A 15,074-nucleotide genomic window follows, 5' to 3' on the forward strand; every position below is an offset into this window, starting at 1 on the left:
CGTTTGTTACTAACACAATCGAAAAGCCAGAATGAATTTTTGCAGAGAGTGTGAAAACAATGATTATACGTTCTGGAACAAAGTTATTTGGTCAGATGAGACCAAAATATCTCTATACGATTCGAATGGAAACAGTTCTGTATGAAGACAAGTAAAAACAGCCAATAAACCTGCAAATACCCTAGCCACCGCAAAATATGGAGGTGGATCAATTCTGATTTGGGGGTGCATGTCGTCTTGTGGAGGGGAAAATATCGGAATCATCAATGAGATCATGGACAGATGAGGTTATTTAAACATTTTAAAGACCAATGTCAAACAGAGTGCAGTAAAAATGGGGTTGGGGTCTCGCTGCATCTTTCAGCAAGACAATGACCCCAAGCACACAGCTAATATTTGCAAACATTGGCTGATATAGAACTTACCAACGCAACTGCGAACTCCTGCCTAATCCCCTGACTTGAAACCGACAGAAATTTTGTTGGTCGACCTAAAAATAAGGGTTCATGCAAGGAAACTTCAATCATTTGAGCAGTTAAGAAGTGCAGTTGACGAAGAAGGGGTAAAACCGATCCAGAAAGATGTAACAATCTGGTTCATTCCATACAGCGAAGGTGCAAGGCAGTTCTCAAGGTCAGAGGATACTCATCGGGGTATTAAATCCAAGGAAACAAGTGTTTTGAATGAAATTTTCATTTTCTTCTGCAAGTGTACAAACAAGATTGTTGCACGATGAAACGCCCGGTTATGGTACATTGCTTGTATTTGTGTTAAATTGTAAGGTCACGTATATGTTTCTTTATTATTTAAATTGTTTATTAATGTATCTATTACGATATGGGTAATAAAATACATCACAATAATTGTATACAAAAGTTTAACCGTTATTTCGTTGCAATAAGCTGGTGTACAAACAAGACTGTTATGCACTGTACATATAGCGTATGGCTTTTAGCGTCGGGAGTGTCCGAGGACAAGTCTTTTGATTTTGATTTGACCCCCGTAGGCGACCTGCGCGTCTTGATGGGGATGAAATGATGACGACACATACACCCATCCCCCGTGCCAGCGAAATTAACCAATTATGGTTAAAATTCCCGACGCTGCCGGGAATCGAACCCGGGACCCCTGTGACCAAAGGCCAGCACGCTGACCATTTAGCAATGGAGCCGGACAATTTCATCATTACACTCTATGGCATGCTGAATACCTAGACATAATTAATTGATAGATGACCATGGAAATTTTTCCCTACCATTAATATAACAAGGAAAATTCATGTCCAAGACTTTGGAAAAAGTTAAGGAATCCGGAATCCATAAAACACCGGATGCATGCGATACTATAAGGAAACTCACAGATAGCATGACATATCAAATGTAACAGCATATTATAAGACAATAAAACACCCTGTCACAGAAAAGCCATATCAAGGACTTTAATACTACTTAGACTATAGCCGTAAACTTTCTAAATCACTATGAATGATATCGTAATTGTCTTTCTCGCTTTGCTGATTATAAACACAAGCGTAATACTTCAGTTTTATAAAATTACATATAAACTGCTGACATTAAGCATGCAGTCCTACATTATTAGTATATACGTTAATGATTACTTACCATTTTCTTTGAGCGACAAGCTGTCACACTCAACAACCTACGAGGGAGAAAGTGTCTGCCCGCACTCCTCCGACAGGTGGTAGTGGCTGCAGCAGCATACCAACAGGACAGCATCGATAAAATCTATACTCAGGAGCGATGCCTCAGTAACTAGTGATTTTTTATGGGTTCTGTTGGTACCCTTGGAAGTGTTTTCAACTGCGGGTGTCTGTCTGAGTATTACTGCTGTGGAGAATGTTGTAATCTTTCATTATGGTAGGAATGATGGAAGGAACAAAATGCACCATTACCGACGTTAAGTTTAAAAGCGACAAATTACACCCAATAATAGGTAAGATCATGTCACTTGGTCTGAATTATGAACAAGCAAAGCTACTGTAGTATATACTCACATGGTACAGCACGGTTGTGTTGTCAACTGAAAGTGAGGAAAGTGCAAATTAATCATTCATTTTATGGCGAGATTTACCAAGTATCGATCAAAATATGATACAACAATTTCAAAAGATTACCTTGTTTAACTGTAACAAGCTCTGCGATGCAAAGTGAACGTTTGCTCTTTATTCTCGGTTTGGCGATACAAATATTTTTGTTTTTCTGACGATTGCCAACATTATTTTTCCCCCAAAACTGTATTAATCACTAATAAATGTTAGATCGGCGGGAATTCTGAAACATAAACACAGCATATTTATGTTTTTGTTGTTGAATATTTAAGGCAAAGTAATGGGATACTTGCTTCAATCCCAAAGCTTTATCCGTACTGAAACTTACAGGAAGTCATCGGGTGATTACGTGGGAAATTTAAAATCGGGTCAGAGCGAATTAGATTTAACACATTGAGTGCCAGACCAAAATTCCTGGGATTGCAGATTAGTGCCGGGAGCTAATAGCGCCGAGTAATTCTCTGGTGACAAAACGGTCACAGGCTCAACAATTCAGCTAATCGCTGAAACGATGATATATTTATGATATATTAGGTTAACCCGCGAGTGGTCGCTAGCCGTATTGCAACACGAGTGATCGCACGTGAGACTTTCTCTCACATTAAAATTAATTTGAAATAAATATACCTTTCATAATTTTTCGGGGCGTAAGAGTAAAATGAATTGCTGAAATGAGACGCAAAGTCTGCGTTATACATTTTAGAACCGGGTGAGTTGGCCGTGCGGTTAGAGGCGCGCGGCTGTGAGCTTGCATCCGGTAGATAGTGGGTTCGAATACCACTGTCGGCAGCCCTGAAGATGGTTTTCCGTGGTTTCCCATTTTTACACCCGGCATCGTCGCCATAAGCCCTATATGTATCGGTGCGACGTAAAGCCACTAGCAAAAAAAAAAAAAAAAAGATTAAAAAATGAAATGATCAGCCATATATCACAGAAACAAATTACTACTCAACGGAAATTAGTCGTTAGTTCAGTCACATGTTAGTACGAATATTCACAAGATTGCCGGGCTGAATGGCTCAGACGGTTAGGATGCTGGGTCTCTGAGCCCAAGTTGGCATGTTCGATCCTGGCCCAGTCCGGTGGTATTTGAAGGTGCTCAGATACGTCAGCCGTAGATCTACTGGCATGTAAAAGAACTCCTGTGGGACAAAATTCCAGCACCTCGGCATCTGCAAAAACTGTAAAAAGTAGTTACTGGGATGCAAAACCAGTAAATTTTTTATTAATATAGGAATAATAATAATAATAATAATAATAATCGTATGGCCTCAGCTACCGTGTGCAGACATTTCAATTTGACGCCATCTGGCTGTCTGCTCGTCAATTTCGACGTTCCGTTTTACTCTAGGCCCGCTAGATGGCAGACCGAGTAAACCGAAACTCTCTTGGGTGTCTATGGCTGAGATTTAATGAATTTTGTCGGGTAAACACCAAATGTATCACCAGAGATCTTTTACATGCCGACATCGTACGACATGGAGTGTCGAATGAACTTTTTCCCGCCCTTCAAAAATCCGACTACCTCTGCCGGGTTTGAACCCGCTATCTTGGGATCCGGAGGCCGACACTCTACCACTGATCTACAGAGGCAGCTATTAATATAGGAGTTTCTGACAGACGCAATACGAATACAAGGATAGAGTAAAATAGCTCTTCCCTCTAACTTTTGAGTTAGCTGGAGTTTGTAACAGCTCTTATTACCCAGCTTCTTCCTCGACTCATAATTTGTGAAGACTCGTTTATTAATAACTGCAAATGAAGAATGTTTTGCGCGTGACTTAAGTCAAATACTAACACCTACAACAGGATAAAGTATATCTCTCGACTTCAACATAACACGAACGCCACTGGCCGTGTGATGAGAGAACCTCTCACACAGGGCGCACAAACTCATACGAATCTTTGTTCCGACCAGAGGAGGGGATGCTTACCCTTCAAATTTAAATCGTCTTACGACAGTTATCAACGCAGCTAGAAGAGGGAACAGTCACCTCCCTTGCATCACTGAGAAGAAAACTCACAATACAAAACAACGTGAAAGAAAATCTCATATAGCGACCACTCGCGGGTTAAATTATATTTATATTTGGTCAAACAGTGCGACCCTGAATGGGGTCGTATTGGTCATTACGAACTGTACACGTACCCGCATATGGGGTCGCACTTATACAATAGTTATGTCCCGACACTTGTATAAAAACAGTCTTTATCACTCCAGTAACGTGCAGAGGATGGTAGTTAGACAAGACCCATCTACAAGCGTAAACCGAGGAATTTCCCCATTTCATCCGATATTGTGTCCACCCATTCCTTAAGCCGGCTTGATCTACTTAATGCTTAGTCATTAAAACTTGCTGATCATTATGGTTCATTTCTTCTACCATTAAATTCATTACTTCATTCGTAACAAACAGTAAATGTAATTAGGTCAAGCTTCGGAATCATTAGCCATCCCTCTGTTAAGTGCCTCTGTCCCTTGAAAAGGTATGTCACACTGAGGGCCAATGCAAGGGTCCCCAGTTGTTGTTGTTATTCCCTGCTGTTCCTTGTATCAAAATCCCATCCTTGTTTTCACTTTGAAACTCATTTTCAGCACTTTCTGAATTTTATTGTCACTACTTTCTACATTCTCATTGTCTGTATTTGGTTCAAAATCACTGTTACTAGATTCTTTTATAAGTTATAATTTTCATTTCTATGTTGACGTATAACTTATATAATAGGAATTAAGTGAGGGATGTTCCACCATTCAACACGATATATAATATCTATCATATTATACTAGATTCTTTGTCGATATATTAATTGTCCGACTTGTTCAATAAATCATCAGGACTATCTGCACTAAGTATTTTACGGCTTGATTTACTCATAAATATTTAAAGATAGTAATGCAAAAACTAACCCGCACAAAAGAAAACTAACAGCACTGCACACTTACACAAACAACCCGCGAGATAGGCAATGAATTTGTCAGCTTACAAAGCTCTCCTGACGTACCCATATAGGGTCGCGCCCAAACAGAAATTGACGAATGAAAGGTGGATTTTGCACTTACTTAAATAGATGGCCAGCAGATGGTAGAAAGAGCTTTTATACAGTTTTGAAAAACACACTTACTGCGCTCCTGAATGGGTTTGCACAGTTCTCAATTTCGAACAAGCATACGATCCCATATGGGGACGTGAAGAAATTGAATGCTCTCACATACCCAAGTGCAGTCATTTGGCACTCGTGTTAATATCCTTATTGTTTAATGTGATCTAATGCTCTTACTGGTAAATTGATAAAGGAGAAGAAAATTAGTTCCTGTGTCCCTGTAGTTAAATAAGAAAATCTTTTATCTTTAAGTTAATGACTTCTTCCACACATATTTACTCTGCAGTGCTTTAATTTTATTTACGAGTGTTAATAATGAAAGTTTTGTAAATATTGGACACCTATTCTCATCCAGTGTATCAAGCAAGTGGTTGCACGGTTTGGGTCACGCAGCTATCAGTTTCCATTCGCGAGTGGGTTCGAACCCCATTGTCAGCAGCCCGGAAGATGGTTTTCCGTGGCAAATGCTGGGTCTGAATCTTAATTAAGGCTACGGTCGCGTCCTCCTCACTCCTAACCCTTTGCTATCCCATTGCCGCCATAAGACCTATCTGTGTGAGCACGACGTAAATGAAATTGTAAAAAAATATATATGTCTCGCCCAGTACCTTTTCATCTATATAGTTATATTTTCAGTCTTCGTTATGAATAGACACAGTACCGCAACATGGCTGTGAAAGGTACGCTCGCCACTTTTTCTATCCAGAAGCCCATTCTCTTCACGTGCCCAGAAAATCGTAAATCTAGCTTGGGCTATAGTTTCAGAAACAGGTTGCTTGATATGTGCTTGGTGTTGAATGCTGATTTTATCCCTTCTAGTTTTCTGGATGATTGTTTCCAAGAAATTCATCTCCTCAGGTTGTAGCTTGCTGATATCTCTGCTAGTTAGAGCGCACGTGTAAAGGCTGCACATGGTCGTAACTAGTTCAGAGAAACTGTTATAGAGTACGGTACTGTACTAATTTCAATTTTAATGAGACTTGCTCATCCGAAAGAAGTTTCTTGTCTAAATATTGAAAATGTGCCCCTCTCTGTTCTTGATTTCAGCAGAGGCTCAGTTGTCCTCTAGTTACCATGTGCTAAAATGCTGAACATGACTTCTTCTCTCCAGGGTCCTCACTTTCATCTATCCTCTTTGACCTCCCTTGGTCAGCTCGTATTCTTTCTTGACCCTGACGGTATTAGGTATCGAGGCCTAGGGAGACTTTCATTTTCACACCCTTCGTGGCCCTTGTCCTTCTTTGGCTGATATCTTCATTTTTCGAAGTGTTGGATCCCTTCCATTTTCTCTCTCTGATTGGTGATATATAGAGGATGGTTGCCTAGTTCTACTTCCTCGTAAAACAATTACCACCACCACCACCTCTACACTAATGTTCAGTCTAAACCCATGATTCTCAAAGGGCCTGCCATGGCACACTCATTTGCCCTAAAATTGCCTGGCTGTCCTGCAAAATAAACAATACACTGGGAAAACATGAACATATAAAAACAGATGCATGTTTTAAATATTTTAGTAATGTTATTTAATCATAGAAAACTGCAAAGAGTAATAGGAACTAAAAAATTAAGAATGTTCTGTCAGCAGATTACCTACCTACATTCATTTTGCAATCCAGTGTGGAATGTGAAGTTGTTTACTTTTATATAATTACTAACAGTTTCCCGTTGGCTCTGCCCGCAATGTACAAAGTATGCCCTCTCCTTTACATCCTTACTACAACCCCTAAATACCCTCATAACCATGTGCAGAGATCTGTACCCTTTATTAACAATCATATTTATGTGATTACCCCAATGAAGGTCTTTTCTTATATTAACACCTAGGTACTTACAATGATCCTCAAAAGGAACTTTCACCCCATCAACACAATAATTAAAACTGAGAGGACTTTTCGTATTTGTGAAACTCACAACCTGACTTTTAACCCCGTTTATCATCATACCATTGTCCACCGCCCATCTCACAACGCTATCGAGGTCACCCTGCAGTCGCTCACAATCTTGTAACATCATCTGCAAACAGCCTTATCTCTGATTCCACTTCCTTACGCATATCATTGATATATATATATATAAGAAAATATAAAGGTCCAATAATACTGCCTTGAGGAATTCCCCTCTTAATTATTACAGGGTCAGATAAAGCTTCGCCTACTCTAATTCTCTGAGTTCTGTTTTCTAGAAATATAGCCACCCATTCAGTCACTATTTTTTCTAGTCCAATTGCACTCATTTTTGCCACTAGTCTTCCATGATCTACCCTATCAAATGCCTTAGATAGGTCAATCGCAATACAGTCCATTTCGCCTCCTGAATCCAGGATATCTGCTATATCTTGCTGAAATCCTACAAGCTGAGCTTCAGTCGAATAACCTTTCCTAAACCCAAACTGTCTTCTGTCAAATCAGTTATTAATTTTGCAAACATGTCTAATATAATCAGAAAGAATGCTTTCCCAAAGCTTACATACAATACATGTCAAACTGACTGGCCTGTAATTTTCAGCTTTATGTCTGTCACCCATTCCTTTATACACAGAGGCTACTATAGCAACTCTCCATCAATCAATCAATCAATACTGATATGCATTTAGGGCAGTCGCCCAGGTGGCAGGTTCCCTATCTGTTGCTTTCCTACCCTTTTCCTAAATGATTTCAAAGAAATTGGAAATTTATTGAACATCTCCTTTGGTAAGTTATTCCAATCCCTAACTCCCCTTCCTATAAATGAATATTTGCCCCAGTTTGTTCTCTTGAATTCCAACTTTATCTTCATATTGTGATCTTTTCTACTTTTATAAACGCCATTCAAACTTATTCGTCTACTAATGTCATTCCACGCCATCTCTCCGCTGACAGCTCGGAACATACCACTTAGTCGAGCAGCTCTTCTTCTTTCTCTCAATTCTTCCCAACCCAAACATTGCAACATTTTTGTAACGCTACTCTTTTGTCGGAAATCACTCAGAACAAATCGAGCTGCTTTTCTTTGGATTTTTTCCAGTTCTTGAATCAGGTAATCCTGGTGAGGGTCCCATACACTGGAACCATACTCTAGTTGGGGTCTTACCAGAGACTTATATGCCCTCTCCTTTACATCCTTACTACAACCCCTAAACACCCTCATAACAATGTGCAGAGATCTGTACCCTTTATTTACAATCCCATTTATGTGATTACCCCAATGAAGATCTTTACTTATATTAACACCTAGATACTTACAGTGATCCCCAAAAGGAACTTTCACCCCATCAACGCAGTAATTAAAACTGAGAGGACTTTTCCTATTTGTGAAACTCACTACCTGACTTTTAACCCCGTTTATCAACATACCATTGCCTGCTGTCCATGTCACAACATTTTCGAGGTCACGTTGCAGTTGCTCACAATCTTGTAACTTATTTATCACTCTATAGAGAATAACATCATCCGCAAAAAGCCTTACCTCCGATTCCACTCCTTTACTCATATCATTTATATATATAAGAAAACATAAAGGTCCGATAACACTGCCCTTAGGAGCTCCCCTCTCAACTATTACAGGGTCAGACAAAACTTCACCTACTCTAACTCTCTGAGATCTATTTTCTAGAAATATAGCAACCCATTCAGTCACTCTTTTGTCTAGTCCAATTGCACTCATTTTTGCCAGTAGTCTCCCATGATCCACCCTATCAAATGCTTCAGACAGGTCAATCGCGATACAGTCCATTTGACTTCCAGAATCCAAGATATCTGCTATATCTTGCTGGAATCCTACAAGTTGAGCTTCAGTGGAATAATCTTTCCTAAAACCGAATTGCCTTCTATCGAACCAGTTATTAATTTCACAAACATGTCTAATATAATCAGAAAGAATGCCTTCCCAAAGCTTACATACAACGCATGTCAAACTTACTGGCCTGTAATTTTCAGCTTTATGTCTATCACCCTTTCTTTTATACACAGGGGCAACTATAGCAACTCTCCATTCATCTGGTATAGCTCCTCTGACCAAACAATAATCAAATAAGTACTTCAGATATGGTACTATATCGCAACCCATTGTCTTTAGTATATCCCCAGAAATCGGATCAATTCCAGCTGCTTTTCTAGTTTTCAACTTTTGTATCTTATTGTAGATGTCATTGTTATCATATGTACATTTTATTACTTCTTTAGCCTTAGTCTCCTCGTCTATCTCGACATTATCCTTGTAACCAACAATCTTTACATACTGCTGACTGAATACTTCTGCCTTTTGAAGATCCTCACATACACACTCCCCTTGTTCATTAATTATTCCTGGAATGTCCTTCTTGGAACCTGTTTCTGCCTTAAAATACCTATACATAACCTTCCATTTTTCACTAAAATTCGAATGACTGCCAATTATGCTTGCCATCATGTTATCCTTAGCTGCCTTCTTTGCTAGATTCAGTTTTCTAGTAAGTTCCTTCAATTTCTCCATACTTCCACAGCCATTTCTAACTCTATTTCTTTCCAGTCTGCACCTCCTTCTTAGTCTCTTTATTTCTCTATTATAATAAGGTGGGTCTTTACCATTCCTTACCACCCTTAATGGTACAAACCTGTTTTCGCATTCCTCAACAATTTCTTTAAACCCATCCCAGAGTCTGTTTACATTTTTATTTACCGTTTTCCACCGATCATAATTACTTTTTAGAAACTGCCTCATGCCTGCTTTATCAGCCATATGGTACTGCCTAACAGTCCTACTTTTAAGACCTTCCTTTCTATCACATTTATTTTTAACTACCACAAAAACAGCTTCATGATCACTAATACCATCTATTACTTCAGTTTCCCTATAGAGCTCATCTGGTTTTATCAGCACGGCATCCAGGATATTTTTCCCTTTGGTTGGTTCCATCACTTTCTGAATCAGCTGTCCTTCCCATATTAACTTATTTGCCATTTGTTGGTCATGCTTCCTGTCGTTCGCATTTCCTTCCCAATTTACATCTGGCAAATTCAGATCTCCCGCTACAATCACATTTCTTTCCATGTCGTTTCCCACATAGCTGACTATCCTATCAAATAATTCTGAATCCGCGTCAGTGCTACCCTTTCCCGATCTGTACACTCCAAATATATCAAGTTGCCTGTTATCTTTAGAAATGAGCCTTACACCTAGAATTTCATGTGTCTCATCTTTAACTTTTTCGTAGCTTACAAATTCTTCTTTCACCAGAATGAACATTCCCCCTCCCACCTTTCCTATCCTATCTCTACGATACACATTCCAGTGCCGTGAGAAAATTTCTGCATCCATTATATCATTTCTCAGCCATGATTCAACTCCTATTACAATATCTGGTAAATATATATCTATTAAATTACTTAATTCTATTCCTTTCCTTACAATACTTCTACAGTTCAACACTAACAATTTTATGTCATCCCTACTTGATTTCCAGTTCCCTGTTCCCTTATCACCGCTCCCTAGGCCATCCCGTCTCCCTGAATGTACCTCCGTATTACCCTTCCAAACAAATTTCCTAACTTATACGTACCACTGCGGTTTAAATGAAGGCCATCTGAGCGCAGATCCCTATCTCCTACCCACCCATTAGGATCTAGAAATTTCACTCCCAGTTTCCCACATACCCATTCCATAGTCTCATTTAAATCCCCAATCACCCTCCAGTCAGTATCCCTTCTACACAGTATTCCACTAATAACAATCTCCGCTTTCTTAAACTTCACCCGTGCTGCATTTACCAGATCCCACACATCTCCAACTATGTTGGTACTTATATCAGCTTGCCTTACGTTGTTGGTACCAACGTGAAACACTACCACCTTCTCCTTTCCCTCCTCCCTCTCTTCTACTTTCCTCAACATCTGCCTCAACCTAATTCCTGGATAACACTCTACCCTGGTACCCTTTCCTCCACACACTTTCCCCACGTGTCTAACGATGGAATCCCCCATGACCAGAGGCTCAACCCTACCCACCTCATTTGATCCCCTCCCCTCCTGGTCAGCCCTATCTTTCCTGATAGCTGCAGAAGCTACTTCCTCCTCCCTTTTCTCCTTCCCATGACCCTGTTCCACCTGTCTTTTGCTATCCTCTACTCTATATTTTCCTTTCTTACCTTTTCCCTTCCTCCTACTTCCACACATCTCAGCAACAGTTCCCTGTCCCTCATCTTCCCTCTGTTGTTCTACCTGGAGTGACTCGTACCGATTTCGTACAGACACCTGCCCTGAATTCTGATCCTGAATAGAGCCGTTGGCCCGCAATCTCCTTCCCCTTAGAACATTAGACCACCTGTCTTCTACAACTCCTCCCTTTCCTTCCCCTCCCTCTTGTACACCTACTGTAACCTGTACATTGTTTGAGGGAGTCCTATCTTCCTTCCTGTCTTCTGTGAGAATCCTAATTGTCTCCCTCAAACTTTCCAACTCCTCCCTCATACCCCTCAATGCCTCGCCACACTCACAGTAAGTACACTCGCGCTCCTTAGCCATTCTTCACGGGGAAAAAAATGAAATTAAAAATAAAATAACTTATTTGCAAAAAATAAATGAACGGAGGAGGGATGTATTGTCTGGGATAGTACACAACAATAAGGTAATTAATATATGACTACACTACAATACTACTTAGTCGTGCTCTATTTTTTTAATCCTACAAACCCTGACAGGATAAAAACTGCTGTTAATTACTGAATATCGAAAGTAATAGCCTACACAAGAACTACACAATTCCAAACTGCAATTAAGCCTATTTTAATTACAACAACAGTATTTTAGTAAGAGTTTCTACGGATACCTCTACTACACCAGTACTACACAAATATTTTACAATAATAAAATAATCACACTAAATTCTAATAGGATATTACTCGTATACTACTGTAAAGTACACTACAGCAATTTTAAACAACTTTCAGACGTATCCTAAATACGGTACCGGTACCGTACCGTATGTCACTAAACTAAGCACATTTGGTATAGCTCCTTCAACCAAACAATAATCAAATATTTCAGATATGGTACTTTATCCCAACCCATTGTCTTTAGTATATCCCAGAAATCTTATCAATTCCAGCTGCTTTTCTAGTTTTCAACTTTTGTATCTTGCTGTAAATGTCATTGTTATCATAGGTAAATTTTAATACTTCTTTAGTGCCTTTTGAAGATCCTCGCATACACACTCCCCTTGTTCATTAATGATTCCTGGAATGTCCTTCTTTGAACCTGTTTCTGCCTTAAAGTACCTATAGATACTCTTCCATTTTTCACAAAAATTTGTATGACCACCAATTATGCTTGCCATCATGTTATCCTTAGCTGACTTCTTTGCTTGATTCAATTTCCTAGTAAGTTCCTTCAATTTCTCCTTACTTCCATAACCATTTCTAACTCTATTTCTTTCCAGTCTGCACCTCCTTCTTAGTCTCTTTACTTCTCTGTTATAAAGTAGTGGATCCTTACCATTCCTTACCACCTTTAAAGGAACAAACCTATTTTCACATTCCTCAACAATTGCTTTAAACCCATCCCAGAGCCTTTTTACATTTTTATTTACCATTTTCCAGCGATCATAGTTACTTTTTAAAAACTCCCTCATGCCTGTTTTATCAGCCATATGTACTGTCTAATAGTCCTAATTTTAATACCTGTCTTTCTTTCACATTTATTTTTAACTACGACAAAAACAGCTTCGTGATCACTAATATCATCTATTACTTTGGTTTCTCTATAGAGCTCATCTGGTTTTATCAGCACCACATCCAAAATATTCTTCCCTCTAGTTGGTTCCATCACTTTCTGAATCAGGTGCCCTTTCCATATTAACTTATTTGCCATTTGTTGGTCATGCTTCCTGTCGTTCGCATTGCCTTCCCAATTGACATTTGGTAAATTGAGATCACCTGCTACTATCACATTTCTTTCCATATCATTTCCAACATAGCTGATTATCTTATCAAATAATTCTGCGCTATCCTTTCCTGGTCTGTACACTCCAAAGACATCAAGTTGCCTATTGTCTTTAGAGAAGAGCCTTACACCCAGAATTTCATGTTTTTCATCCTTAACTTTTTCGTAGCTTACAAATTCTTTCACCAGAATGAATACTCCCCCTCCTACCGTTCCTATCCTATCTCTACGATACACACTCCAGTTCTGTGAGAATATCTTTGCATCCATTATATCATTTCTCAGCCATGATTCAACTCCTATTACAATATCTGGTAAGTATATATCTATGAAATTACTTAATTCGATTCCTTTGTTTACAATGCTTCTACAGTTGAGCACTAACATTTTTGTCATCCCTACTTGATTTCCAGTTCCCTGTTCGCTTAACACCGCTCCCTAGGCCACCCCGTTTCCCTGAATGTACCTGCCTATAACCCTTCTAAGCAAGTTTCCTAACTTATATGTACCACTGCGGTTTAAGTGAAGGCCATCTGGGTGCAGATCCCTGTCTCCATTAGGATCTAGAAATCTCACTCCCAGTTTCCCACATACCCACTCCATAGTCTCATTTAAATCCCCAATCACCTTCCAGTCAGTATCCCTCCTACAGAGTATTCCAATGATAACCATCTCCGCTTCCTGAAACTTCATCCGTGCTGCATTTACCAGATCCCACACATCCCCAACTATGTTGGTACTTATACCTGCTTGCCTTATGTTGTTAGTACCAATGTGAAACACTACCACCTTCTCCTTTCACTCTTCCTTCTCTTCCACTTTCCTCAACATCTGCCTCAACCTAATTCCTGGATAACACTCTACCCTGGTTCCCTTTCCTCCACACACTTTCCCCACATGTCTAACGATGGAATCCCCCATGACCAGAGCCTCAACCCTACCCACCTCATTTGATCCCCTCTCCTCCTGGTCAGCCCTATCTTTCCTGATAGCTGCAGAAGCTACTTCCTCCTCCCTTTTCTCCCTCCCATGACCCTGTTCCACCTGTCTTTTCCTTTCCACGACACTACATTTCCCTTTCCTACCTTTTCCCTTCCTCCTACTTCCACACATCTCAGCAACCGTTCCCTGTTCCTCATCTTTCCTCGGGGTCTCTACCTGCAGTGACTTGTACCGATTTCTAACAGACACCTGTCCTGAATTCTGATCCTGAACAGAGCCCTTAGCCTGCAATCTCCTTCCCCTGAAAATAATCTACCAATTTAAGTAGTTATTACCTCAAAAGAAAGCGCTTGATCCACTGAGTGTTTTTAGACCAAAACGAACAGCGTACCTCAATTAGAACGAAAGATATGATTGCTTCAATGAGAAAATATGTTGAAGAAATTCAAATTGAATGTGCACTCTTAACTTTCCTCAGAATCAACCAATTTCAATAGTTAAGAACTGAAATGAAACAGTCTGATCTACTGAGTGTTCTTAGGCCAAAACGAACTCTATACCTCAATTAGAACCAAAGATATGATTGCTTCAAAGACAAAAAAAATTGAAAAAAATCAGATAATATGAGGAAGGCGGAAGTTAAGTGATTTATAGTACCTGATGACAAATCTGTGCATGAATACCTTTCAGTTAAAAAAAGAATGAAGGAAATCGACCGGATAGAATGGCCGGACTGACTGACTTTATTTTTCATAATGTTTTTAAATATACAGAATTGTTCAAAACAGGGAAGGTCGCTGACAAAAAAATTTGTAATTCTTAATCTAGAGTTTCCTTCCATTTTCTTATTTTCATACTGATCTGTACCTCATGGGGATCACTGTAAGTACAGAGTGACGAGACATCCTCCTTTTCCTGGACGTGCCCTGCATGTCCCATGCCTTCTATCTGGCAGCTGGGAGGAATTTTCAATAATTCCAAAATGTCCTCCATTTGTGAAAATAGTAATTTCAACTGCCATATTTAGGTGACTTGCTTTCAAAACTATCTTGTATTTAGAAATTCCA

At 39.5% G+C, this 15,074-nt stretch overlaps 2 protein-coding genes across 3 annotated transcripts in view; one reads left to right on the forward strand and one right to left on the reverse strand.

The window, feature by feature from the left end:
- Positions 1-2,224, reverse strand: part of Pcd (pterin-4a-carbinolamine dehydratase) — a 76,235-nt gene extending 74,011 nt beyond the window's left edge. Inside the window, exons 1-3 of the mRNA XM_067156199.2 lie at positions 2,135-2,224; positions 2,015-2,040; positions 1,623-1,847 (exon numbers count right to left, since the gene is read on the reverse strand). Coding sequence (XP_067012300.1) covers positions 1,623-1,736 — 114 coding nt within the window. The 5' untranslated portion in view covers positions 1,737-1,847; positions 2,015-2,040; positions 2,135-2,224. The remainder of the gene's footprint in view (positions 1-1,622; positions 1,848-2,014; positions 2,041-2,134) is intronic.
- Polr1E (RNA polymerase I subunit E) overlaps positions 1,792-15,074 on the forward strand; it is a 107,459-nt gene continuing 94,176 nt past the window's right edge. For both annotated transcript variants that reach the window (XM_067156185.2, XM_067156190.1), the window contains exon 1: positions 1,792-1,953. In XM_067156185.2, coding sequence (XP_067012286.2) covers positions 1,875-1,953 — 79 coding nt within the window. In that variant the 5' untranslated portion in view covers positions 1,792-1,874. The remainder of the gene's footprint in view (positions 1,954-15,074) is intronic.

This window comes from Anabrus simplex, chromosome 1, assembly GCF_040414725.1.
Source record: "Anabrus simplex isolate iqAnaSimp1 chromosome 1, ASM4041472v1, whole genome shotgun sequence".
NCBI classification, from domain to species: Eukaryota; Metazoa; Arthropoda; class Insecta; order Orthoptera; family Tettigoniidae; genus Anabrus; species Anabrus simplex.